The sequence below is a fragment of the Echinococcus granulosus genome (genome assembly GCF_000524195.1).
Source record: "Echinococcus granulosus chromosome Unknown EG_S00041, whole genome shotgun sequence".
NCBI classification, from domain to species: Eukaryota; Metazoa; Platyhelminthes; class Cestoda; order Cyclophyllidea; family Taeniidae; genus Echinococcus; species Echinococcus granulosus.
The window spans coordinates 570480-596570 of NW_020170421.1; the positions used below are offsets into that span (position 1 = coordinate 570480).

Consider the following 26091-nt stretch of genomic DNA (forward strand, 5'->3'; position numbering starts at 1 on the left):
TGGAGGGAGTAAAAGCTACTTTGCACCCTTATTTTACTGGATTTAATCATTTCTTATTTGTTGTAGTAGTGATTTTATAAAGAAGATGCACCTTGTGCACCAAAACCATTACTTAATTCGCTTTTCCATTTCCTTTACTGAAACTCTAAAGCCATCCAGTTGAGGATGATTGAAGAGACGGGGTAAAGTCACCAAAAATTGAGTTCACTTCCTACACCTAACTGCTACAAACTCCATTTACGAACGCTACTTCTCCCCAGGGGACTACCTTTCCCCAGCCCAGGGGATTGGCATCCCCAGTCCATTAGCGAGGTCGTGACCTTCAGTTTGACCTACAGCGCGAATTTCGGTGGCCTTTGCCAAGCACTGACTGTGCAGCGGTACACATACAATTACAATCGTAACCACTGTTGTGGACACAACGGGAGGGTCTCCAAATTCGTTCATAGAGGATGCTAGTAATACAAAACTACTTCGCCAATGGGTAGTAATCGACACCAGCATTTGCTAAAGGCAGTAAAAGCCTTGGAATGGCATTTTTTCAGTCCTTGGTAGAAGGGAAACAATTTCCTTTTGTATCCGATATCGCTTTCTTTTTTTGGATAATTCTGAAGAAGTTGGAAAAATTTAATCTCTCCACTGACTAGAAGTAGTTTTAAGTGAGTCATGTCTCCTTTGATTTTCATGTAAAAGTTACTGATTAAACAGAATATCGTGATTTTATAATGAGAGGAAACCGCTGGTGATTATAGGAGAAACAAAACTTGGAACTCCTTGAGGTGCCCCGGAAAACTACCTTCAGATGGAGGCAAAAGTGCGCTTGAAAGAGTCTGTGCTTTCCAGGCTACTTTCGCCTCTCATTTTTTGTTTAGGCCTTGTTCTCCGAGATTTGGAAGTAACTTCTGAAAAGGTAATAAAGATTCACTTTTGAGTCTTTAAATAACGAAAAACTAAGGTTAGGACACGGGATTTAACTTTGAACTTAAGGCACTCTGCAAAGAGAGGTAAACTATGAAAAAAAACGAACAGAAAATTCGGAATATAGTGCAACTGACAAAGGCTGCCCGTAGCGGCCAGTTCGTGGTGGTAGCAGTGATGGCTGGGATTCACTGGCCCCTTCCAACCCAAACTACCTCAGCCCTTTTTCTCTCCTTCTCTTCCTCCACCAGTTTCTGCCCTGTTTGACAACTACCTCCAAGGTGGCAACAATTCATGAGCTACGGAAGGTCAGTTGATCCTAAGTCCAAGCGTCTACTGCCACTCAGCTAGTGAATACCACGGTGAAGGCGTTGAAGGGGACTCTCGTCGAATCAGACCCTCAAAAATCTCCAGTTGTGGTGATACCGCTGCAAAGCTTCCCGAATGTAATGCTTCCTTGTCTGCCAACTGCTTCGGTCTTGATGGAGAATGCATAAGGAGTCCATCAGAGCCAGTTGCAGTCCCTGCCAACACACCAAGTTTAGATAAAACTTACCGTATTCTGTAGTGAAATTAGGAATCCCAACTTGTATCAAAGCATAATCATAAAATTGCTTACTGCACTTGGCCTGGAACTTGGAGTGGAAATCCGCAGCACGCCTGAATTTAAACCATCAGATGGGTGAGGTTTACAGGGTTTCACTAAAGAATGACCTAATATTTTTAGTTAGTTTTGCGAACAACATCTCCGCAAGCATGGTACCACCTATCCCCTAGGTGAAATGAGCTGTCCCTTCTTCCCACAAGCCCATGTGGACAATCTGACTTAAAGGAAGGTAAGGCTCAACTTATGGCGACTAAAATTAATCACTTTTGCTTTTTATATGTTCACTATTTAATAGCAAAACTGTTTACGATGAAAAGTTGTTTGGTATTAAAATACTTTGACAAATGACCTGCTGTGTCATGTATAGGCGGAGGCGTAGAGCCCTTTGAACTTTAATTGCGGAAGAGTCACTGGACAAAATTGCACTTCTGTTGAGAGTAATTTCGCTGGCTTCTACTTTTACCGACTCACAAATTATAAATGAAGGAAAAATTGCTGGATAAAAGTGCTTCTGTAGCTTACCTAAATTGCGTGGTCAGAAGCGCTTTTGCCTCCCAGTTGTTCCCACTAAACCAGCGTATCAGGTACCCTCGCGGAAGGAATTATATCCTCCGATAAACAAAAAGATGTGGCATATATTTCCGCGGGGCAGAATAAACAAAATACCGATTAATGAGGCTGACCTTACCTTTATACTGGCCGCGCCTAAACTTTCGAATAAATGGGAGAGCTGTATCAGCGAGAGCCTTAGTTATTACATGGTTGGGCTGCCACCTTTTTTTCGTGTAGCTGACGTAGACTTCTCTAACAACGAAAGAAAACATGAAGCTCGGTAGAATATGCATTGTGGGCATAAAGTAGAGCTTGGAACTACTGACATAGCCCGAAATCCTGGCTGCTTGACGAATGTACAATGACGGAGACCCCCAAAGTGACCTGTTACCAAAATCGGGAGTTAAGCAAACAATTAACCTGCTACATTCTCATATTTCCATGCTCATGTACAACTGCCCCCACTGTGAATGTGATTCAACCGTTTCTTCACAAGGACAGCCTTTCGCTTTGGAAAAACATTTCTCATTTTCAAAAGATGGGCGCTATTGCTTTTATGTGCTATAGAGAAAAGTCAGACAAAAATAAGGAATTAAACGACATTACAACAACCAAAATTGCATTATCTTCTAAGACTTTTAGCACTCTCCTTTCGTAATTATAGTGTAAGGATTACCGCCAGAAATTTGTCATTTTTAAAAAGAAACGACACTGAATTTTGGTATTCATTCAGGCTGTAAATCTTAGTTCCTATTCCTTTTATTCAGACAAAATGTCAGTAATATAACCTAACAATTTTTCTCCTTAATAAATGATAAGTCCTCTTCAACAAAGCAACTTCTTGCTAATATTAAGAGCGGAACAATCATCAAGTTTTTTGCCGTCTCCTCTCCGGACTTCATATGGCATTCTTTTTTAATCAGATAGCATGTTGAGGAACCGCAGATGCATGGTATTCAGCGAACCGACACTTGCGACGTTATTACAATGCACGCATAATTTCTCGCTGACCCTTAGAAGTATCGTATGATCGAGGACACGCTAGCCAAGTCGAGACCTTTAACCTTATGGATATAAAAAAGCATGCCACTGTGGCGGTACTACACCGAGGCAGTAAATGGCGAGTGTGACCTGCCTGAGATAGCCGGTGCGTACACCGTGGACCACTCCGCGCACCGTCAATCAAGATGGCAGGCAAGATCGTGGGGTGATGAAATTTCTTACATATATAAACACAAAACACAGCGATAGGACAAATGGCTGGGGTAGGGCACTGAGTTTGAACGGTTTCACCTTTTCAAAGGGGAGTGATCTCAGTGACGATCCTGGCCGCAGCAGTTTCTGGTCTACAATCGCATTAATTATCCCCGCGATCATTTGGTTAACGCGTTTAATACCTGAGCCTCAACTACTATGTGTTGAAACTGCACAAGCGTTGTATCGTTCTGCGAGAATGGTAAATACACCACAATCATTCACAAACATTAGCTATTTCGAAATTCAGTCCACGTAGGGTAAGAGATTACCTCTTCCACTTATCAGAGCCTCCCAGTGATTAGTTAATACTGGAATAAGTTCATAAATGTTGCAAGAGACAATCAAAGGAATGCATAATTTGACAGAGAGAAGCGTTATACCAGCATACTCCTAAAGTGAAGGCAAGAAGTGACCAACCGAAGTCGTATAGCCGGGATGGCAGTTTAATGATACACTTATGTTATAGTACATGTAGCGTAACATACAACTAATTTCTATAAGGTCTTTTACACACCTACATACAATCACAAACAGGTACAGAGACACAAGGAAAACAGATAAACGGCCATGAATGAGTTCATCTTGTGCGTAGTGTATATAGAGGAGTATAAGTCGTGTGAGTGGGCATGAGTGTGAGGGCGAATGAGAAGGAGGCAGCGAAATAGGAAAGACCGCTCGTGAATAGTAACGACCTTTGAATGCTTAATTATAATAAATAAGTGTAGGTATATGTAAAAAGGAGTAGAGAAGGGATGGGAAGAGGGAAAAATTACACAGCAAACGCTTCATTGGCTGCAGCCGGTGAGGTGGTTACAGCGCCAACAATCCGACGTCGTCGAGCCAGTGTAGGAACATCGAATCCATGATGGTCGCTAGCGGAGGCAGCGGCGCGACTGCTGTCTGAGGAGTCACCTCCACCTCCACCATCACCACCACCACTTCCTCCGGCACCACCACCGCCGAGAGCGGAAGCAGTAGAGGAGAGGATGGCCGAGAGAGAGGAGGAGGAGGGTTTGCCCTGCATAAAGTGGGTCACCAGGTCAACGGGCATTGGGAAGATGATGGTAGAATTCTTCTCTGCCGAAATAGTACTGAGGGTCTGCAAATAGCGCAGCTGCATGGCGAATGGCGACTCATTTAATACGTCTGCTGCTTCCTTCAAGGCCTGTGAAGCCTTTTGCTCGCCTCTGGCTGCAATAACCTACAATTTTTTTTAATGCTTTTCAATTACTGAGATAGTCGGAGTTGGTTGTGGCATATTTGTTAAGGAAGTTATTGCGAATGCTGTTTATACATTCCTGTCTCATTCAATTACGACTCGCGTTCAATTTCACCCCTAAAATGTTTTAGCAAAGAATGTTGTTTCACGAATTAAACTTCGCAGAGGTGCGGTAAAAGCAGAGAAATGGGAAGGGGTTCTAATGGAACCCAGATCCTGACCAGGAGAAGTAATTAAAGGGAAACGAAAACACGCTTAAAATAAAATAACCTTTTTATCTAAGCAAATTAAATTGCCAACCTTGTATAGAGCCTATATGAAAATTGGCATGTATTTTGGATTGAGCTAGGTATGGAAAGCGAATAAAATTTAATAATATGGAGCAGCAGTAATCTGTTTAATATATTTTCTTACAATTATAGAATATAAACCCCACTTTGTTTTAACGCCCTAAGGAATTATAATCTGATCATTGTAAATGAAATGTTTCCCATCATTCTGTTAACAGCTACCTAGTAACGTCGAGACACAATTGTTTACTTTTTCCGCGGCAAAAAAGGCTAATTCTGAAGCAGTATTTCGTGTAAAATTAGTGCTACTTCAATTAATGCATTACTGACGAGTTCAATCTAATGCTTCCGACAGGACTATAATGGAAAACAACGCTTATGTGTTGGGTCGCCCCATTTTTCGTGATAAGGGCACGGGTCTGGAACAATTTTTGAATGTGCGAGAGTGAAGATACGCCATTAAGGACCACGTCTAAGTTAACCATTTTTCTTCAATTGAACAAAATTCCAACGCCTAATCTACGATCTTTCTCAAGACTTGGGCCTCATTAATTTGCTCTTCGAAATTCAATCATTGTGGAAGTAAGGGGACAGCTTACCGTTGTTCCACTGATACATTTTATCCCAAAGTCAAAACTCATGTGAAATGTGCGAGCAAAAGTATCAAGGGAAAGGAAAATTTATGGCAAATGCATCCTATCTTCAAGCAAAGCAAACAAACACAATGCGCAGAGCAGTCTATTGGGCACATCATGGAATCTCAATTTTGAAGAATGAAGCATTTTTGTTGTAGGTGCAAAATAATGGTACCTCTTTTGTTTTATATCATTAAAGTAGAAACCATAGATCCCGGAAGTACTGCATATTTCCCACTTCATGGTCAGTTGTCAAGGTGTCGACGCCGTTTTGTAACTGTCTTTTCTATCTCGTAACATGTGGTACAACAGGCATGAGCGAATCACTACCAACTGTCTAGTAGATAGGTCAAACTGTCTTTGGGGGTTATCAATTTACGTACGAGGAAGTCAAACAGCTTTTGGACCGCCTTAAAAGTACAATAGTGGTGATAAAATGACACAGAGGTGGCATCGCCTTTGTCTGACTTATTAATTGCAGACGGAATTGAATTCGCGAGAAGCTTCCTGCAGTTTGCAATGAGTGTAAACAATATCTGGTGAATTCGTCAAACGTAGGACTACTTCTCAGGTATTTTATCCTAAATACATGAGGAATTATGTCTGCAAAATTTACCAGCGGAGCGTTCTTAATTGTTCTTTTGTTTATAATACAACTAAGGTTCATTGCAAAAGAATGGCCAACTTTTAATGTACTCGCTTAAATTTAAGTCAAAGCTGGGAACAAATGCCTCTCGTAGAGTGAATGGTCATTTTAAATGGAGGAGCAGCGAATCCGGCCTTCCGATATTTGAAGCTTTTATAATTGTGCTACCATAAGTGTTTATGTGGTACCAGACAGTAGTGGATTCAAAGAAATTCTAGAATGCAAGTGGCCCGATGTCTCTTTCACACAGAGGAGAAAATTGCTCTTTCCCAAACTAAAGGCCATTTATACTTATTAATGCAAATATGATTATCATTTCACCCAACACATTACCAATCTCAAACGCATCCCAATTTTCAGAGTCAATGAGTAGTATTGACTTAAGAAAGCGTAACAATTAACACCAAATATAATTAATTGTAACTTTTGACGTCTTTTGGTGTCATGGCTCAATTTCATACAGGCCACCCCTACCGACAGCGTTTGATTAAAATTCCTTGAGCTGACTTAGATCAGCCTTTTTTCCATAAAAAGGGTGATTAATTTAATCCCATTCAAAATTACCTGCGCACGTTTAAACGCTATAAAATTTGGCATCTTAGTGATGAAAATTGTTCAGATCTGATTAAGGCTGATACGGAACTCAGTACCGTTTCATTCCGCCTTCAGTAATGCAAACCAACTCCCTGCACCAACTCTTTTTTTGCAGAAATAAAGTGGCGCCTGTTTCTTGTTTTTATCTGCGCCTTCTGAACTCAATTACGAGTAGAGTGAATGACCCCGTCGGCTTTGAAAGAATGTTGTTTGATGGTGTAGACTTATGCTGAATTTACGCAAAATTTTAAACTTAGTAAAAGGTACGCCAAAAAAGAAATAAGCCCACTGATTAGGCAAGGGAAAATTCGCTGCACGCACAGCAGGTTAGAGTAGCAATTGTTCTAATTGTCGACTCTGCAGGAGACGGATAAAGCGTCGAAACAGCATTCGAGGGCAAATTCGTGACACTAAGCCATTATTGATCACAGAGAGGTTTTTCTTTCTTCTGCTTATCTTATTTGCTGTAATGGATGTAATTGTCACGTTTTTAGTGTGGCTGTTAGCGCTGCCAAATGTTATGAACACATAGCGCAGTGATTGGAGGAGAATCAGGAAATGCAAATAGAAATAATGTCCTACCTTAGCACGGGCCTCTCTTGTAGCTTCGGCCTCAGCAGCCATAGCACGTTGAAGCTGAACTGGCAAACGCACATCTTTTCTGAAAGACAAGAATCGGTGATAGCAGATGACATCATTTGGTCTGGGCTACATAAAAGACGAAGAGTTATACCCAGTGATTCTGCAAACAAAAAGGAGTTCACGAGGTCTTTTGAAACCTTTTCTAAAATTGTTCGAACCAAATAATATAAATAATCAAAGTCTATACGTTGTTTTACGTAATCATTTTCAATGCTTGACCATTCTTGTAGGCAATTTTACTGCTAGCTGGCAGACATTTTTCCACTGCAACAATGTTAGTCAACCGGGGAATTTGAACGCCTTTTGTCTCATTAACTCTGCAGAAGAGTAATTTGTTTACATCTGCAACGGCAGCGTAACTGGCATTGGCATTTTCAGTGTGGAATTGGCTTCCGCGTGTTTTTTTAGTGACTGAGTGAAACGTGCCCAACAACCGCAGTACCACCACCACCAATAACTAATAAAACCACCAATACTAAATTTCCCCTACACAACCTCACTTAAAGTTCGAACTCGAAGGAGTAATAAAGGCTAATAAAACCAGGGGCGGTTTATTTGATGTAACTGCCAAAGGTTGGCCAAAAGTATAAGGTTTGTTTGAAGATCAAAGTCGTCGTGCAGACGCAATTTAACCTGGGACTTTGTTACATTTCGCTTGAATCCCTAAACGACCTCTAATGAATGGGAACGGCGGTGAAAGTAACTCTCCTCTCTTAGCTTACTAATTGATTCTGAAAGCGAAGTGGACAAATAAAGTCTCCTTGCATTTCGCCTGACTTAATTAAGGTAGAGAAGAGAAGGTTTTTTTATCAAGTCCTCGGATATAAGTACGTTAATAGGAACGCAGGGAGGCATTTTGACAGCCAAGTTGATCCTTGGGTTATATACAAACGTAGAAGTTTTAAAGGTGAGATTAGCTGTGGAACAAGTCCAGCAAACGAGGGATGGAAGAAAAGAATGGGATGAGCGCTTACACCTCAACTCGCTCCACTTTCACTCCCCATGGGTCGGTAGCCTCATCCAGCATGGTCTGAAATAAAACGTATTAAAGTACATTCCCTTAGATAAATGAAATTAGACTATGCCTCACTAGTTGTTTGTCAAGGATTTTGTCTTCTACTACTTCAGCAAGTTTTAATTTCCACACTCCTCCTTGGTCAATCCCTCGTGGATGAAGTTCACTGCCATAAAAGATGCCTTTTGTTTGTTACTGTAATTAAGTTGTGGTTCTCATTCTCCTCACAGAATCAAAACTTGTCCTCACTTGACTCTGGGGGTGAAAGGTAGAGATGGACAAATAGGTGAGCCCGCATCTCCAAATTTTAGCCCTCTCACAACCACGCTCGTTGATCCACACTAACTATCATCCTACTCATTTTAAAACTTCGCTGTCAATCCAAAGATTGAAAATAATAAGTCGAGACTTATTTAAACCATATTTTTGACAGGGGAGAGACGAAATCACATACGGCCTGAAAAAATGCAAGCCCTACGATTTACGTGGTTGACTTTGGTGATGAGGATTTTGCAACCGACACACTTCATTTGATCTGGTATTTTCTGTTCACCTTTTCTTATTTAAGAGAGAGGGAGAGAAGACCTTTTTTACCTTTCTTGTAGCATGTTTTAGGCAAGCAAAAGAAGTAATTTTTATCAGAACGAAAGTGCAAGCAGCACGAATATGCAAAATAAGTCAACGTTTGCCATAACCACTGGAACAAGTCGGAATGGCGGTTAATCAGTTAGTGCGTGAGTTATTTGGTATTTGTTTATGTTTGTGTTGCCGGTGATGAATAATGCAACCAGCAAAGATGCCAACCTGCATCATGCCAGAGATGGAGTCTCTCTCGGAGAGAATGTCGGAGAGATTTTTGGTGCCGAGGACGTTGCGCAGTGTGGTTGCTGCCAGAAGCCTTGTGGAGCGATCCGCGTCCTCAACGTTGGTGATTGCTACCACCGGATTGTAGATTCGATAGTAGACCACGGCGTCAACTGCCACTGTGACGGAGTCCTTGGTGAGAACCTACAATGCGTCGTGTTTTCTTGCCAAAAAAGGCCGCATTAATGGTTCCCTCTGATGATTATTTTTCCAAGTGAGTCTGCTATGGAATAAAATTTCACTGCCTTCAGTGCCAAAATTAAACACCTTTTTGGGTAAAACTCATCCAACATCTGATAGTGTTCAGATTATCCCCGGACGCCTTTATCCACAGTTCGCCCGTTGGATCATCACGGTGAATCAAAGCCTATCTAGATAAACAGTCATGGGGTGTATCAAAAGGCGGTGTACAAACACACATTCAATGCCCTTTCAAAACTAAACAGGATACCTCCCTCCAAAAACATTACTAACTACCAGTCTAAAAACCAGTTACTAGATTCTGCTTTACCTCCTGGGGCGGAACATCGAAGGTGACAGTTCGAAGGTCGACTTTTCGGATCATGTCGAGGCAAGGAACAGTGAAAAAGAGGCCGGGACCCCTGGCACCACCTGGAAGGATTCGACCCAGTCGGAAAAGCACAGCCCGTTCATATTCTGCTATCACCTGAAGCGATTAAATGGACCACAATCAAGCTCTGTGTGCCTGGAGATTTGCCTGATTTGGCTGAATTAAGGGGTAAGCAGATAAACAACTTGACATGAATGATTAGCAATTTGTTTTAAAGCCTATGCATGATTTACGTTTGGCCCGTTTTGACTTCATCGGAATGCAAGTTTCATCGAACACGAGAGCAAATTTGATGGCACCAATGTAAACTTGGACTTGCCTATGTCAATCCGTGACAGTGAGTTTTGCCTTTTAATTAAGAAGCTGATTTGATGCAGATAACAACGGTGAAGCCCCGTCATCTAGTAGTACCTCAGAGGTAATCTACTTCACCCAGTAATTAAAGCCTCACTACTGCACTTAAAAATTCCAAATTTCTGGAAGATATTAAAACAACTGCCATATTTCCTCAACGCATTAAGACCGCTTTTATGCTCTCTCTCTCCCTCTCTCTCTCTCTCTCTCTAAGATAACATTTTTGACACGCTGAGCAAATATTGCCCGCCACAAGCCTTCCTCCGACATTCATATTTCATTAGGCTGTGTTTCGCATAAGGGCGAAAAGTTGGGTGAAGATACGGTGTTACGGCAAATGCTTTTTAATTAGAAGATGGTTGAAAATGCTGCCTCGATTTTTATTCGTATATTTATTAAGGGACAACTACTTGGAAGGGCTTAACTCCTGCTCGTGGACGTGCATGAGGCTGCAGTGGGCATGATTAAAGCAAGATATTTGTTTAAATAGCTGTGTAAAGTACATTAGAAACTCCTTTTTAAGCAAGAATAAAGATGCTTGAATACAAATAGGAGGGGAGACAAAGCCCCCTCTCCTGTGTTTCGGTATAAATACTACCTTAACACAGCCGTGGTTACACCCCAACAGTGTGGTTCTACCTTAACTTTGCCGACTACACAAACTGTGCGTTGTACTACCAGTTTAACATGAGCAGAGCATTTGGCAGTCAATTTCTGCACTACGAACAAAAGAGAGAAACAGATGTTTAAATGGACGTTTTAGCCCTCAATTGGCCAATGTTTTTCTGCCTAAAATTGGCGAAATACCAAATCCCCCTTAGGAATGTAATTTGTCTATTTTGAAAGGAGCAAAACTTTTTTGAAAGCGTACTAAACTAGCTGTAGATCTCGACTCATCCTCCAAAAGCAAGTTAACTTATGCCAATGATATAAAAACGGAAAACCTCTTTCGACTGCTTTCCCATTCATTCAATATTTTGTTGTTAGGCTGTTGTGAATGAATGTCTACTCGAATTAGCTTTCCCCCAATCACTAAAGAGAAGGTTTGAAATGACAGAGTCAAAATGAATGTAACCCTTCCTTATTTCTATACCTATTTAAGGGTGTTATATAATGTGTTTATTGTTTATTTAACTCTTCTTTTTGGTTTCATGAGTACTGAAGGCTCCGTTAATGTTCCTTCCCTGGGCGGCAAGTCTCTAGACCGTGCCAGTAGCACCCAAATTCCTTCTCTCCCCCCTGGGAACGTGCATTTCGCCCTAGTATTATGTCCTCTTCATATTCAAAGAAGTCTCGGTGAGCAGCATTGGTGGAACTACACTGAAATCTACTACTGGGTGATGAATCTTAACTCGATGGAAAAAGGACATATGCTACAGGTGGGATAACCTGTGACAACCCCAAAAAGGGTTGATAATGATATCTACATTCGGCAACTACCCCAGTCCCATATTTTGCAGGAAAGCTATTAACAATGAAGCTGGACCATCTGGAAAGGTTCGTTACGGAGCTGCCTACAGTACCTGTATGAAGACATCAATAAGGCAAACAGGCTATACCTCCTCAGCTTCTCTACTTGCTGTTTAGAACCCAGGTGGCCAAATGCAGCTGGGCAGCACTACGGTGAGGGCAAAATGCCAGGGAGGAATTTACGCTAAGCCAAAACAAAGAGTCATGGTGCTTTTAAAGAAAGAAACGCTTACATATATGTGTGTGTGACAGAATATGTCCCTTGTTTCAGTCATACCTGTTTTAATGGCAACTTTGGAAAGTTGTGCCTCAGCCTTTACGTATGAGGGACAGGGCTTTGGGAAATAGGCAGCTAGATAAAACCCGCGTTTGAAGACTTTGGATGTCACTCTGTAGTCATGACAACTCAATGATGAAAAAATAATAGCTTGTGCTGAAGGCTTGCACCACCACCACCACAAGTACTACTACTACTGTCCATCCGGTAAACACGAGAGAAAAATGGGGAACGTACCTTGATGCAGAAAAAAATTGAAACTGGAAACGTGAGCATGATGACAAAGTAAGAGAGAGCAAGCAGCACGTAGCTGCAGTAGCCCATGTCTTTGGACTTTGATATCGAGCCTAAAGTGCGTGGAAGAAAAGAAAAGAGAAGGGGAATCGTTAGTTTGTCTTGGTTAGACCTGAGGACTTGAGTAATTATGAGGTTAGTGTTAAAAAAAAAATTTACTGTCAATTCTTTTTAGCATTTCTGAGCATCGATAAGTGTAAGCAAAATCAAAAGCTAGTAGTAACCACTTTTCTCCACAAAAATCTCACCCTTCACCTCTGTCCTGGTTCCTCACAATTAATTGCTTCTAAAGAAATATCTCGTTCCACAGACTTGTTTTCATTGGGATGAAACCTTTAGAGGGTGTGGAATTGGACTTCGGTTTCCCTATCCCTCGATTCATTTGGTTTATTTAATGTGGCAGATTTCCACACCCTAATTCCATTGAATACTGATATAAGTAGCAGAGGGTGATAGCTGACTAGCTAGATAGATTGAGACAGTTAGATAGACGGAGAGGTAGGTGGATAGACAGCTAGATAGGTGGATAGACTGACAGGTGGATAGATAGATGGACAGGCATACATGTAGACACATAGGCGGATAGACATTAGGTAGATGAGTAGATGGGGGAAGAGGTAGGTTAGCATGCTGATAGGTAGACAGGCATGTCTGTAGATTGACAGACAGGGAGGCTGATTGACAGATGGGCAGACGGGCTTCGTGTTTAATTTTAGTGAAATTATCAAAAGGAGCTCTTTTTTCTGCTCTTATATATCCCAGAAATATGGGTTTAAATACTCCAAAAGATATTTTAATGTACAAGTAATGCTATTTCTAATGCAAATTTGCTATCGTCAATTTCATTTGGCAATTAAAGTGACCTTTGAAGAATCGGTCAGCGTGTATTTAGGCAAAAGGAGACATAAATTTTACGAAACACCACCCTGCTGTGATAGCACGGTTACACTTCAATGTAAATTTTAATTTGCAAAGCCTTTTACTCCCTGGGTGACTGATGGCAATCAGTTTTGATTTGGTTCATGTGAATAAGACAGTCACTTCAAATAAGGTTAAGCTTAAAAGCAAAAGTTGCGAAACTTCAATGACAAAGCATAACTCCACATTTACTCGGGGGTCTTCATCTATTCCAGAATTTAAAGTCTACAAAACTCCAAACTGTGAAGTGAGGTCGTTTCACTTTGATGGAATAGCAACTCCTGAACTCGATCCAATATCTAAGGCTCCGCAACCATCGGGAAAAGGCATATCGAGAGGTTGGCAGATTATGGTGCTTTAAAAACAAGAAAATAAGGCCCTTTTTGTGCCTTTTTCAATTGATGCACTATTTCCGAGAAGCGCTGAGAATTTTTCAGAAATTCCGCGTTGTGTGTCAATATGAACTCTACAGCAGGCAGTATCACTCAATCTTAATCTAATTCAAGAAATAAGACTTTTAGAAGATTTTTTAAGCATTTGCCTTTGCAGTATTTTACTTTTCTGTGGAAAAAAGGACTCTTATAAAGTTTTATTACTCAGAATATCTTTTTATACTTGCCATGATATCCAAGAGGTTGCGTAAATTAGATGAGACGCTAAATTTTAAGTCTCAGATCCAATTTAAATTTATTTAAGGCAAATTTTCGCTGAAACTTATTACTTGGATGTTTTAACTTTACCCACTACTCAGGTAATCAACTCTATGACAGTTTCCGCCTCAATTTGTTACATAAAATTTACTATTCGGAGCGAGGGTGGGACTCAAGGATGAAGGTGTGATCGCCTTGTAGTTTTCGTGCCTTTGTATAATCACGGGAAAGTAATGAATAATTATTGAGTAAGGGACTAGAACTCCGAAACATATCAATCTGTAAAAATACAAATGTTTATGCGAGGTTTCATTCGACTGCCTCCAGAGTCAGCCGAATACCACGTTATTTACCACCCCCTAACACATTTAACCGACTCCACCGAATCGTATCGCCAATCAGTCGATCTTATTTTAAACAATAAAGAGGATGTAGAATATCTAATGATAAATGTGTAATTTAGTTCTTAATGTTGTTTTCAGAACTCTTGAGCATTGGCAAATGTGATATTTTGTCAAAGCCTTCAGTAGGAGACATTTTTAACACCGAATAAAATCATTATTAGGCTTGGAAATTTTTCAGTATATTTAACCTTTAAATTTGCTTAAAAATATGATCCGACCAGGCTTTGTTTCTAAATAATAGACGCAGGACAATAGCTGTTGGTCTGTACCTCATCCCGTACACCTCTGGGAAAACGATTCAACACCGCATGCCTTATAGCAAGATATACATACAAAATACACTAATATATGCTTCTATCTGTAAGGATGGAGAGTAATAAAGCTAAGCATGGCAAACATTTCATTTAGTTTTTGTGTATTTTGCCTTTTTCTCAAGTAAAGAGCAGTTAGCAGACGGATGCAAGTCTAGTCAAGCCACAACCTAGTACTTATTCCATCTGGCATGGCTGAATTAAACCTTTGTCAGCCGAGCATTGAGAATCCTTGCTCTTTCGAGGAAGAGGGTGTGGTCATTTATGAAACGAACAAATAAATACAATTCAAAGCTTGCTTTCATGAATACAATGGAGTTCATTGTAGCCAAAACCCTTTTCTACTCACATTGAACCACACCTCTTTGCAAGCTATTGGTTTGCGTTTTATAACAACATGGAGAATTTTTTTAAAACACCTTTGGCTCTGGTATTTTTAGATAAAGGAGATATTTACTCTTCCGGCAGTTCAGCAATTAGTGGTCCGTGTTGCCTCTGCCAGCCTACCCGCCTGCATTCTTGACTCCAGACGTACTAACAAACAATTTAACTCCTCGCTCTCCAAGTTACAGGCGCAGTAGACACGGTTGCTTCACGATTTGCATTTTTGGCGGCAAAATGGAAGTCTCTCACGGCCCTGCAATTCACCTTAATTTTCCGCACTTTTTCCCAACCCCAAAACGCCTTAGTCTAGACTACTGAAAGACATATTGCGTGGAAATGAACGGGATATCTGCAAATACTAGCTAATAATCGTCTGTACCACTGTGGAAAGCCGGCAATATGTCATAATAAAAACGGTCAAAAGTCAATACTCCAGAAGTCCCATCACTTATGCCTCCTGCGATTCCGAAGTAAATTCCAAACTGCCTAACTTAGTTGACTGGATCTCTTCAAAGGCGAGGCTACGATTTGCTCCTACGCTGAAGGAAGAACAAGTGCACATGCAGTTAACCCCGTAAATATTTATTAACCCTTAAAAAGTGGCATTCCCTACTGCCGGTCACGTGATGATCGCCCTCCTATCAGCCACTGGAGGCAGGTATGCCAGTAGATCTAATTTTCGTTTCATGTGCAACATCACAACTCGGCGTCACTATGACAATTGGCCATTGTGTTGAGATCAGGCTTTTGCTCTCTCCGTCTACCCTCCCTTCCCTTCCTGTATTATCTCACCTAATTGTGATTTCTTATACAAAATTGCAGAATCAAGGATGCTTTTCCTCTGTAAAGTTTCTAAAAAGGATCATTTAGGAGAAAACAATGCTTTAAAGTTCTATTTTATTAGCGTCCACACTCAAAGATGTACTCCAGTCCTCCTGATTTAAAACAAAAATGGCAAACTAGGTTCAAAATAATCGTTAAGGTGACCAATACTAGCGATGCTAGTGAATTTTATTGTTTAAAACAACTAGCGTGTTAATTATCTGTTAAACGGTCTAGCTCTACTTATGTAGACTAGGTCACTGCCATAGGTGAGAGTGGGAGTAAGGCGGAACAGATGTCAAATAACCTGCTTGCCTAGTTCTAAGGAAACAAAACTCGGGAGCAACACTACCGAGAGTCCGAATTCCGATCCTGCCTAATCATGGAAGCAAAAAATGGTTGAAGTCAAGATATTTAGTTAATTCAGACAATCACATCTGGTTTTAACGCAAGAAGTTAACTTAACCATTACTTTAAAGCCAGCTGCATGATGTAGTTTACTGTTTTTTTATTTCATAAATGGGCTCTAGGCGAATAAACCATGAAAGAGCACTTTTTATGGCTACAAAACGGTGTACCACAGCTTACCTCCATCCATCGACATCCGCGGATTTACAACTGAATACTTTCGGGGCTCGGTCAGTAGACTACCTTCACTTCCTACCATGGAAGAATCCACTGGATTCGCGAGACTTAGCTGCGGTGTATTCATTGGAGGAGGGGAGGATGGTATATCTAAAGTTCCTTGGTCTGTGGCCACCAGGCTTCCATAACGATCAAGCACCGCTTCGAACGACCTTCTATGCCGTCAGCGTGAGGCGGAGGAGAATGACTGTGTGGGGGATGATGATGATGATTCAAAGAGAGTACGCAAGGTGGTAGCTCCACGTGCGAGTAGGACACACACGCACACACACACCGGTCCCAACTAGCTATGGCCTATAATTCGCGGCAGCATCATGCCTCGCCAATCTGGCTCATCTGAGAGGAATCAATGCCACCAATTGCAGGTCGGGATGCACACCATTGGTCACTTCAACTTGGCCGCGTGTACGTGCATGGACGTGTGGACAGCTGTTTTCGCCTAGCGAAAATTGCCCTCACAACAACCAGTATCATCATCATTGTTATTGTCATTGGCAGCATTGCCACAATTCCTTACTCCAGCCCTCCACCAGCTCCACTGATGCATAGGTCAATCACGGCAAAAAATGAATCTTTTCCCTTTTCGATTAGCCTTAGTGATTAACACAGCCGCTACCAGTGTGTCCTACAGGGGATTCCCTGACTCTTCCATGGGAGCACGTGCGTCACGAATACGTGGCATGTCAAGCACATAATAACCGGCGTCTCTAACTCCAGCCACACACAGGGTTGTAAAATAAATGTGGGACTTTCTTGGTCCGAAGATACTGGCACTTTTTAGCTTCTGAGCAGCTGCTGAAAAGACCGGTTCGGTGGTGCGGGCGCTGTAGGCACATTTGAACAATCGAATACATCTGGGCTGTGGTGGCCGACTTTCCCTTTAGACCATAGCGCGTATGGTCTACATTAACACGCGTCGCCTCCTCCGTTCAGCACTGTCAAATACCATAGTTCAAAATGTCTTCCTAGGAGTTGTAAAAAAAGCCAACGCATCACCGTGTTCTTGGGGTAGGAAGGTTATTTATTTTGGACGAACTTTCCCTTCACTTTGGTCCCAATGCGTGTTATTTTTCGAGGGTTCGTAAAAAGTAATGCAAAATTCTGCCAGCTCCACGGGAAATTTTACTTTAAAAGAAAATTGTAGTACTAATTAGGAATCCATTGAGTGCCTCTTTGAATTGAGGCAGTATTACCTCCAGCGGTATGAATAATTAACGCGTTTTCCGCTAGGTTCTCGGAGAAGCATTACTCCCCGCAGTTTAGATGCTTTACTATTCTACTATGGTAAACGCGTCTGGACCATCAAACTGTCAACTTGATCAGCTCCTAACTAAGGATATTCCTCTTTCAATAGTTTGCTTAAAGTCAAGTTATTTATTAGCAGGCTCTAAGGAATCTATGTCAAGTTTTTGTGACGCAGGTAACCGATGTGCTAAGAAGAGTTAAAAGAGACTTGTCTTCTACTGACTAAAATAATATTAGTCGCTTTAATCCCGATTAACCCGCCTAAAGTGCGCGATTTAGTGCAACCGATTACCAGAAGGCGATAAAGAAACTTTGTCACATATTTGTGACTCTGGTAGTAGACATGATTAGAAAAACAAAAAGACATTACATTCATGCCAGATCACAGTTTACGTTTGCTGTAAGTCCGACTAATTCGGTTGCAATGCACCGTTTAGAGTAAAGGGCCATCAGAAGGTGATAGGGTCTATGCCAAATGTTTGCGGAGCTAGGAGTTGATGTGCTAGAAATTAAAAGATTATTGTCATATATATCACAGTTCTTAGTTGCTTCCAACCAAATCCATCAGTCTGCTATGGGCAGTTTAGTGTAACCGACCATTAAAAGGGGATAAGGAATCAATGTCACATATTTGTGACGCTAGCAGAGGATGCGTTAATAAAATATTCAAGACGCAATTTCTCATTCAGAGCATAGTTTTGAACTTTGTTGGTCAATTTCTCGGCGGAACAGTGGGGCTATAACTGTGCGATTATCCAGTTCCGGAGAGTAGGGTAATGGAGAGCTAGGCAAAGCTACACAGCCTGATTTTAGCCTGGATTATCGCCAAAGGAAGCACACGGCTCCCGGAAATGAATAAAAATCGGAATTATATGGAGGAGGCACATATTCATAGTCTATCGACTTGGGGGTCATAGTTGTAACAATTGCAAATAAAGCTTTTCGCTGAATTTGCTTCGTAAGAGACAAAAAACGGTGGGCGAAAGACCATGTGTGCCATGCTACTCAAATTTCTACCTTCTACAAATCAATTCCTTTTTTTGTTAAACAAATAAGTATGGATTGTGACTTTTGACGAGGAATACTTTATCCAACCCTGAAATGGTTGGCATTCTCCATTCTTCTTACTGGACTTTCATTTCTCTAAAACCACTTCATGAGCATCTGTGAAGTACGATGAGGTCCCACACTTAGAGGCGTCTGCATCAACTACAATCTTCCTGGAAGTTTTTCAATTAGGATTTACCTTAGCTATTTGACGCGCAGTTAAAAAGTGAGTCTTTAGTAAATATTCCCCCAACATGGTATGTCTCCAAATGTCTCTCGCTTCCTGAGATGCTTATATTTATTGAAAGGCAGCCGGCTTATCTGATGCTAGTGACTCCCTTCTTCAGCCCCAATTACCAGCGTTTGAGAACTGATGTACAACTTAATGGCGGGCCAGTAATAAAACTGAAATCACGACTGAGGGTTCGAAAATAACGCAAAATTTTATCCAACTTGTAAAATCACGCTTAAAGCCGAAGGAGTCATAGTGAACGGTGCTGCAACCGTAGGAAAGGGAACTTTTGTTAACTCCACGGTCCCTATGATTTGAGAATAATGGCTCAACACCGGAGAGCATGCATCCTCCAAATACAGTCGGAAATGTTTGCATTTAAATAAATAGCAACATAAATGGGCTGGGGATGCCTGCAACCCCAGGAGAATGCTCCTCCCAGCATTAGGGGTAGTCGTGTTTTTGCTCATTCCCCTCCCGATTGGCCCAGATCAAGCAGAGGTGTACTTTAAATTTGTTGATGACCTCTCAGAGCACAAGGTCACCCAGTTGATATAAGTACTCGTTACTAAAATAACTGAAAAGCAGGCATGGGCTAGCGTGTACTCATTACATCGAGCGATAATGATGTCTGGACTGAATATTTTATCTATTCACACTATCCGAAATCTCTAATCTACAATCGTTGGTAATTTAGGTGAAAATAAAGTGGATTCAGAGGCTGGGTGCATGATTAATGCGGGAAGAGTGAGGAAAGCTCTGCCCAAATTAGGTGTTTTAAAGCCCCACTCATTTTGCACTAATGAGAAATCTTGATTTTGGTGCCACTAGAAGTGCGAATGAATTATGCATCACTTTATCGATGAGATTGCTTCTCTAGTTTGTGTCGTATGAATTTCCGGGTGAAATGTTTCATCTACTACCGCCCTGTTTTCTCTGCCACTCTGACACTTTGGTCGGAAAAAGAGGGAAATTCAGTGGAAAAGTGGAAAATAGAAACACTTCATTTCATTGTCATTTGTGTTGATTTTTCATAGGGAGAAAGGCTGTTTGATCCCATTTGTCAGGAGCACGAATTCGTTTGACTTTCCACATTTCGCAGGTGCTTCCACTGCTTTGTGCAATAGCTCTCCTATTTTGCCTAACGGACAGAGTTCTTAAGTGGCTTTGGACTATATCTTCTGGAATGACCAAAAAAGTGTTGAGCACACTTTTCTTTGCGAAAAAAGAGACTATTATTTGGTGCTACGCTTTCGCCACATTAAAGAAGTTACTAGCAAGGGGTTTTGACTTGCTGGTGAAAGACCATCTTGAAAACGCCACTGCAAAAGGCCTCTTATTTTGTGACTAGGTGTGATTAAGCAAGCAACATTTGTCCCATAAAAATCTCGTCAAGTTTTCTGTCACATTCCTTCGGAAGGATTACTGGCGTGAATTAATGGCTTTCTTATGGGAGTAAACTCTGGTGTCCCTGGCAGTAAACTTTGCGGGAACTTCTGAACGAAGGCCTCTTTGAGTTCATAGTACCTCGAGGCTTCTTTGAAGATAAAAGAAGACGATATTGTGGCAAAATATGTTTTTATAAGTCAGGGGAGGGCTTAGATGGCTACTGACATGGCCCGGAGGCCATATTGCTCAGAGAAAATACAGAAGATGAGTCATGAGCGCCTGAGAAAATAAAGCGAAGTGTTAAACAAATAATCGAAGTATTGTAAAGCCCTTCTCTTCTTCTGAGCGCCTTCTACGGCGCTCCCTTGGTAAACCTTCAACGTCAGCCGTCACAACGTAGTCGGTACTTTAAACAAAAACACTCACCAACCAAATGTTCCACTCATCGAATTTGCGTGAAACCGAGAAGATATCTGACTGTAGCATCACTGGTTCCTCTCAACAATCCCAATGGACCCGAAGTACCGTCCCATTTGGGAACTGTACTAAGAGAGGGGGAAATGTGTAGGCCATCACCTATATCCACCGCTAGTTGTAAGAACACTGGACCTAAAGCAGAGTCGTTTAATAAAGGACGGGATTTAACGTAGTTGTCACTTTGTTCTCACTTCAGAGCTGCTCAGCCATATCCACCTGGGTTCCATCCTGCTAGTGAAGAGACAAAATTGGCATCATCGCTTCACTTCAACTACGGCTCCGTAATTACCGTCCCCAGATGGTTCACGGCTAGTGTCGCTTCAGTTGTTAATTGCATTCTTGCAGAATATAAGAGTGGGGCAGTTGCTGAAGACAGACGTCATTTCCACGCTGTTTGTTAGGGGTTGTCACAGATTCGCTCATCTGCAGCATATGCTCTTCTTCAATCATGTCAAGGTGTAACTTTTTAGGAATGAAAATCAGGGTAGTTGTCCTTTATGGTCGGCTTCGTTTTCCACAGCCACTAATGTAGGTTCTCAAAACTTCTCTGAGAACGAGAGGTCATAATATCAAGGCAGAATACGTACTGTTGACGTAGAGAAGGCATGGGGCTACTGCAATGGCCCGAAGGCTGCGCCGCACGGCAGAAGTACAAAAGAGATAAGCAAATAGTCAAAGTATTACATCCACATATTGTGCTTATTCAGTTAAATAAGTCACTTACAATCAATTCTCTACGTCACATCTTGAAGCCATTAAATCTGTTGATCAAGCTATTAAAAAACTAACTTCGCTTTAAATCGCAAATTTCTTATCACATTTTTGCTGTAGCCCTGATTAGTTTCTTCATTTTGCTCGCTTTTATTCCACCCTCTGGCTGTACAACAAAAAACAAACCGGGTTAATCGACTAATTGCACGAATTTACGCAGTGATTCCTCTGGCTACTTCACCCCTTCTGCATCGAAACGATTCCAAAGTGCTTATTGCTACAGTAGGCTAAGTGGAAATAAGTGGCTCTTATTCTCCACTTAAATAATCCTGGGTGTGAAAAAAACCAAGATGGAACTTTTAGGATGTTGAATCATCGTGCCATCCTCCTCAAGAAGTGCACATTCGACCTGAATTACGGGATCTTTAGTTATGTAATTGTGGCGTATCCACATTTTGACAAGGCTTACTGATTATGCATTAACACCACGGCCAGCGAGACGGCAATAAAACATCAGCCTCTACGAAAACCTTCAATAGAGCGTCTAGTTAAATTCGTACCAAACGAGGGGGAGATGAGTGGGCAAATATTTGCTTTTTAAGCAACCGCCTACACATAGGGAGATTTAGGCACCAACTCTACCTGTGATTTTGTCTCCGTTTTGCAGAAGTTGCAGCAACTGTTTGCCGTCGCAAATAGTCGTATTGTTGTCGGTAAATGAACTAGCTTATGAAGTCATAAGGAAGCTGTCGAGACACCTAGTTACTAAAGAAGTGTTTCTAAAAGGTGTTTTAAAAAATTACAAATCGAACATCCTGAAATAAATGACTTAAACAAATTGTTATTTGGGAATTCGCTATCTTAAACGTGGAATATAAAAACCAAAATTGGGTTCCTTTTCACTATCACATTTCGTGCTACGGACCGCATGTCAGTTTTAAATTCTTCTATTATAAGGCAATACTTGGATTTTTTTCCAATGCTCCGCTGTGGTTACGCGGACACTTAAGGCTCCTCCACTGAACTTCCGCTGGAAAGCGTGGCCTCCCCGTCATGCCAGTACTCCCCTTCTCCAGCCCTTCTCCACATAGACAGTATATATGCTGCAAAAGTATTATGACCTCTTTCGTCCCCAGGGAAGTCTCGGGGCGCCACAATGGTAGCACCGGAAAGCGAATCTGATCCTTAAGGACAGCTACCCTAATTTTTATTCCTGAATGCTACGCTTCGACGTGATGGAAGAAAAAGAGCATATGTTGCGCAATGGAAGAATCTGTGACGAACCCTAACGAAAGAGTTGAAAATGACATCTGCCCTCGGCAACTACCCCAGTCCCGTGTTGTGCAGGAATAGTATTAAAATCCAAAGCGACACTTGCCCTGAACCATCTGGAGGATTTCGTTGCGGGCCTGCAGGGAAATGTCAGGGATATAAACGCGCGATACCTTCACTTCTTCATTAGTTGGCTAAAACTTAGATAGACAGGTATGGCTAGGCAGCACTGAATGGATAACAATGTGACAGGGAAGCGTAGACGCAATATATTATCCCCACAAAACTATTTTAAAACCCGTCTTTTATTTAAATGACTCTGCTTTGAGGCTAGTATTCTAGCAAATAGCCATGGGCATACGAGATGACCTGTGCATTTTCACTCCCCCAGCACGGTTCCTAGAACAGGAAGAAACTCTTCATCGCATGAAATTGCCAAGAGAGATCAATGACGTTGCAGGTGGTTGATTTGTGGGTGTTTTATTACAACACCACCTACGTTTTGATGGCCAACGTGGCAGATTGATGTTGATTAGTGCCAGGGACGGGGCTCAAAATAAAAGAGCCGATGTAGTCTTTTTTTTTAATTGAATATTCGGTTTTGATTACGCGGTTGTACGTCCACTGGGTGACATGGCCTCTGGTCCATGTTAGTAGCCCTTTAACCCTTCTATACGTGAATAATGCATATTCTGCCCTAGTATTAGGCCTTCCTTCATCTTCAGAAAGGATTCAGGGAGCTACAACCATTAACAAATGTACTTTTATATCCTGGATTAATGCTTTAAAGTTTTTATTGTTTCCTACTACTTTATTGTGCATGAAAATAATTCTTTTTAATTGTAAATATTATATTTACCCACACAACCCTACCATTAAAAGCCATTCTCTCTGACGGGTTTCGGCAAAATAAAGCCGAATTAAAGGACATAATTATTTATGAAGCCGTAAAAATTTAGACAGGAGACAAGCACTAGAAATGTTTTTTAGTCCAAGGGTCAATAGAGGGCTAAGATTGATCTTTCGGCTAAACCAGAGGTCGTCGGAATAAAATGAAGTATTTTCGATCCTCCTCACTCAACTATGGTCGACGTCCACTGGGGCTTGTAAAATCTACATCAAACCTAATTACTCTTCTTCTACATCGTCTTGGTAAGACAGTACCCCTAGTATGCTTTTTTCAACAACTTTTCACCGTTGGAGAGTTTGCACATGCTGCTAAAATGAAGGCTCGGGTTCATGAGTCATGGGTTTCTCCTCCAGGATCAAGGGGCTAGAGGAAATAAGATTTTTATGCGAAATTAAGTTATAGTACTATCCGCTTTAAGGAAGGTCGTTTTACCCTTAAAGGGAATGAATTACTAGACTCCCATTCTCCCAGTCGCCCAGTATCAGAATTTTATATAGCCAGTTAAATAAAAAAGGGATTTGGAATTATTTAAATTAATTTCATAGGCTTTTTATTGCGAAGGGAATAGGGGAGCTAATTTATGTGGGTAGCAGTTTCAGTGTTTTATCATGTGATATATATAGAAATTCTAAAGTGCTGGTGAAGATGCACCTCCGGTTGCATGGTTAATTAAATTGGTGAGTCGAAGAGGACCACCTCCAACTGGGGAGTTATGGTCCATAAGTTGGGAGTTAAAAATCCGACTCAGCTTCCCCCGGATGGGAGTATTTGCCACTACCATATTTGTCATGTTATCTTTTAATATCGAAATCAATTTTTTTTGACATCTTACCCTTAATGACCTTGATAAACCGGCTTCAAATTTACGACTTAAAACGAATTTTCATTTTTTTTTTCGTTCTACTGAGTCTTTCTAGCTGCAAATGAAGCATATACGACCACTTTATTTATTTATTCGTTTATCTTGTTTATATGACATGAAGTTGTTTCCCACTAAAACTAGCCAGGACTATTGGAATTTAAGCAAAATCTTTTAGAAATGTTTATCCGTCATATTTTTAACTTAATATTTGCATTGTAATATCCCAAGCCTTCCCTGAAAATGAAAGAAGGGATAAGGCCAGGACTAAATATGTATTGGCGACGTGCAGAAGGGCTGAAGGAATGCTGTCATGGCCTGGAGGCAATATCGCCCAGTGAAAGTACAAAGGCGGAGCCTTAAGTGCCCTCGCAATCAAAAATGCGAGATGAACAAAGAATCAAATTATTATTGCATACGTATGCAAAATTATGTAAAGCCGATCACCAAAATGGGATGTGATGAAGTCGTTCCCAAGAGTGATGATTACCAGCAAGAAAAGGACTTATTGCAGGCCCCCGAGTTATCCCCAAAACTGTAAATCTGTTTGGAATAAGTTTTATTTACAATGCATGGAAAGGCTGTGAGGCAGAGACGCTATTGAATGTTGGTGCACTGAACCCAAACACCGATTTTACTGGTAAAAATTTTTTTAGTCAAGTGTAGACCTGTTCGTGTAAATAAGCTGCAACCTCCTCATTGAATAGGGGTCATCACTTTCCAGTTGTAGTGGTGGTTTTGTTAAATGAAACACCTCTATTTAAACGGGCTTAAATGTGCCTTACACTTTAACGTTTAAATTGAGCTCAAAATCTCTTGTGGAATTTCTAATTTCCGTAATTTTCTTGGAGTTCGTTTGCTTTTCTCATTATCTGATGATCAACACACAAGCTTTTTACACGAAAGGAAACGGGAAGTTGAGTTTTGCGTGCTTTTTTGATTATGGAAAGGCAATTCCTCTGCTCTCAACGTTTTCTAGTACAGGGAAAAGCATAAACAGGACACTGTCTCTCTTCATGGTCTAGTAGGAAAAATTTGCTGATCCCTGAAGTATGCATTTGCGGCATTTGGTGAAATATCTCTTACTCCATTGTGACACAAAAGGTGTGTGCTTGAATCTGATTCCACTCTCTAGTTATTATGACATTACAGTATAGCATTTCGCTGTGCTTTGATGGTCAGCTAACTCCGCCTAGGGGCGGGTGGAGCCCCATCTCCTGGTATCACGCAACCCCTCATCATCGGCATCATCCCACTGCTGTCTGTGCTGCGCTTGTTCTAAAGTTATTATACTATGGTTTTTTGTAAAAAAATGTTAATTAGCGCTACTTTACACTTTGCAAACGTTCACTACACGGTCAATGCCTAGTTCCAGACATGTATTCGAGGATCGTGAAAGCATTCCAAGCTTCAGCATGCCCTTAGCTGATGCAATTATTTGAAAAAGGGCGTAGTTAAGGGTCTTTAAAGTGTTACTATAATAGTTTTTTTTGCAAAATGGGCGGTACTTTTCAATATTAGGGCGACTAACTTTAAAATTTGGGCCATTTCAAGATAATGTATTTATTTTATGGGTTTTGCATTAAAAAGCTCTTTAAATGTCTTTTTTA

At 41.1% G+C, this 26091-nt stretch overlaps 2 protein-coding genes across 2 annotated transcripts; both read right to left on the reverse strand. All coding sequences in view use genetic code 11, as the record gives it.

Annotated features, from left to right (window-relative positions):
* Positions 1-1251: 1251 nt before the first annotated feature.
* Positions 1252-16406, reverse strand: EGR_05540 (Mechanosensory protein 2; the record flags this gene model as incomplete). The annotated part of the gene is made up of 8 exons (XM_024494789.1): positions 1252-1396; positions 4108-4535; positions 7301-7379; positions 8335-8390; positions 9180-9383; positions 9751-9906; positions 12149-12258; positions 16283-16406. The coding sequence occupies 8 exons, from the start codon at positions 16404-16406 to the stop codon at positions 1252-1254; spliced, it is 1302 nt and encodes a 433-aa protein (XP_024350837.1).
* Positions 16407-20921: 4515 nt separating this feature from the next.
* Positions 20922-21179, reverse strand: EGR_05541 (hypothetical protein; the record flags this gene model as incomplete). Its single annotated transcript, XM_024494790.1, has 2 exons — positions 20922-20960; positions 21108-21179. 2 exons carry the CDS (start codon positions 21177-21179, stop codon positions 20922-20924), a joined length of 111 nt encoding a protein of 36 aa, XP_024350838.1.
* Positions 21180-26091: the final 4912 nt, after the last annotated feature.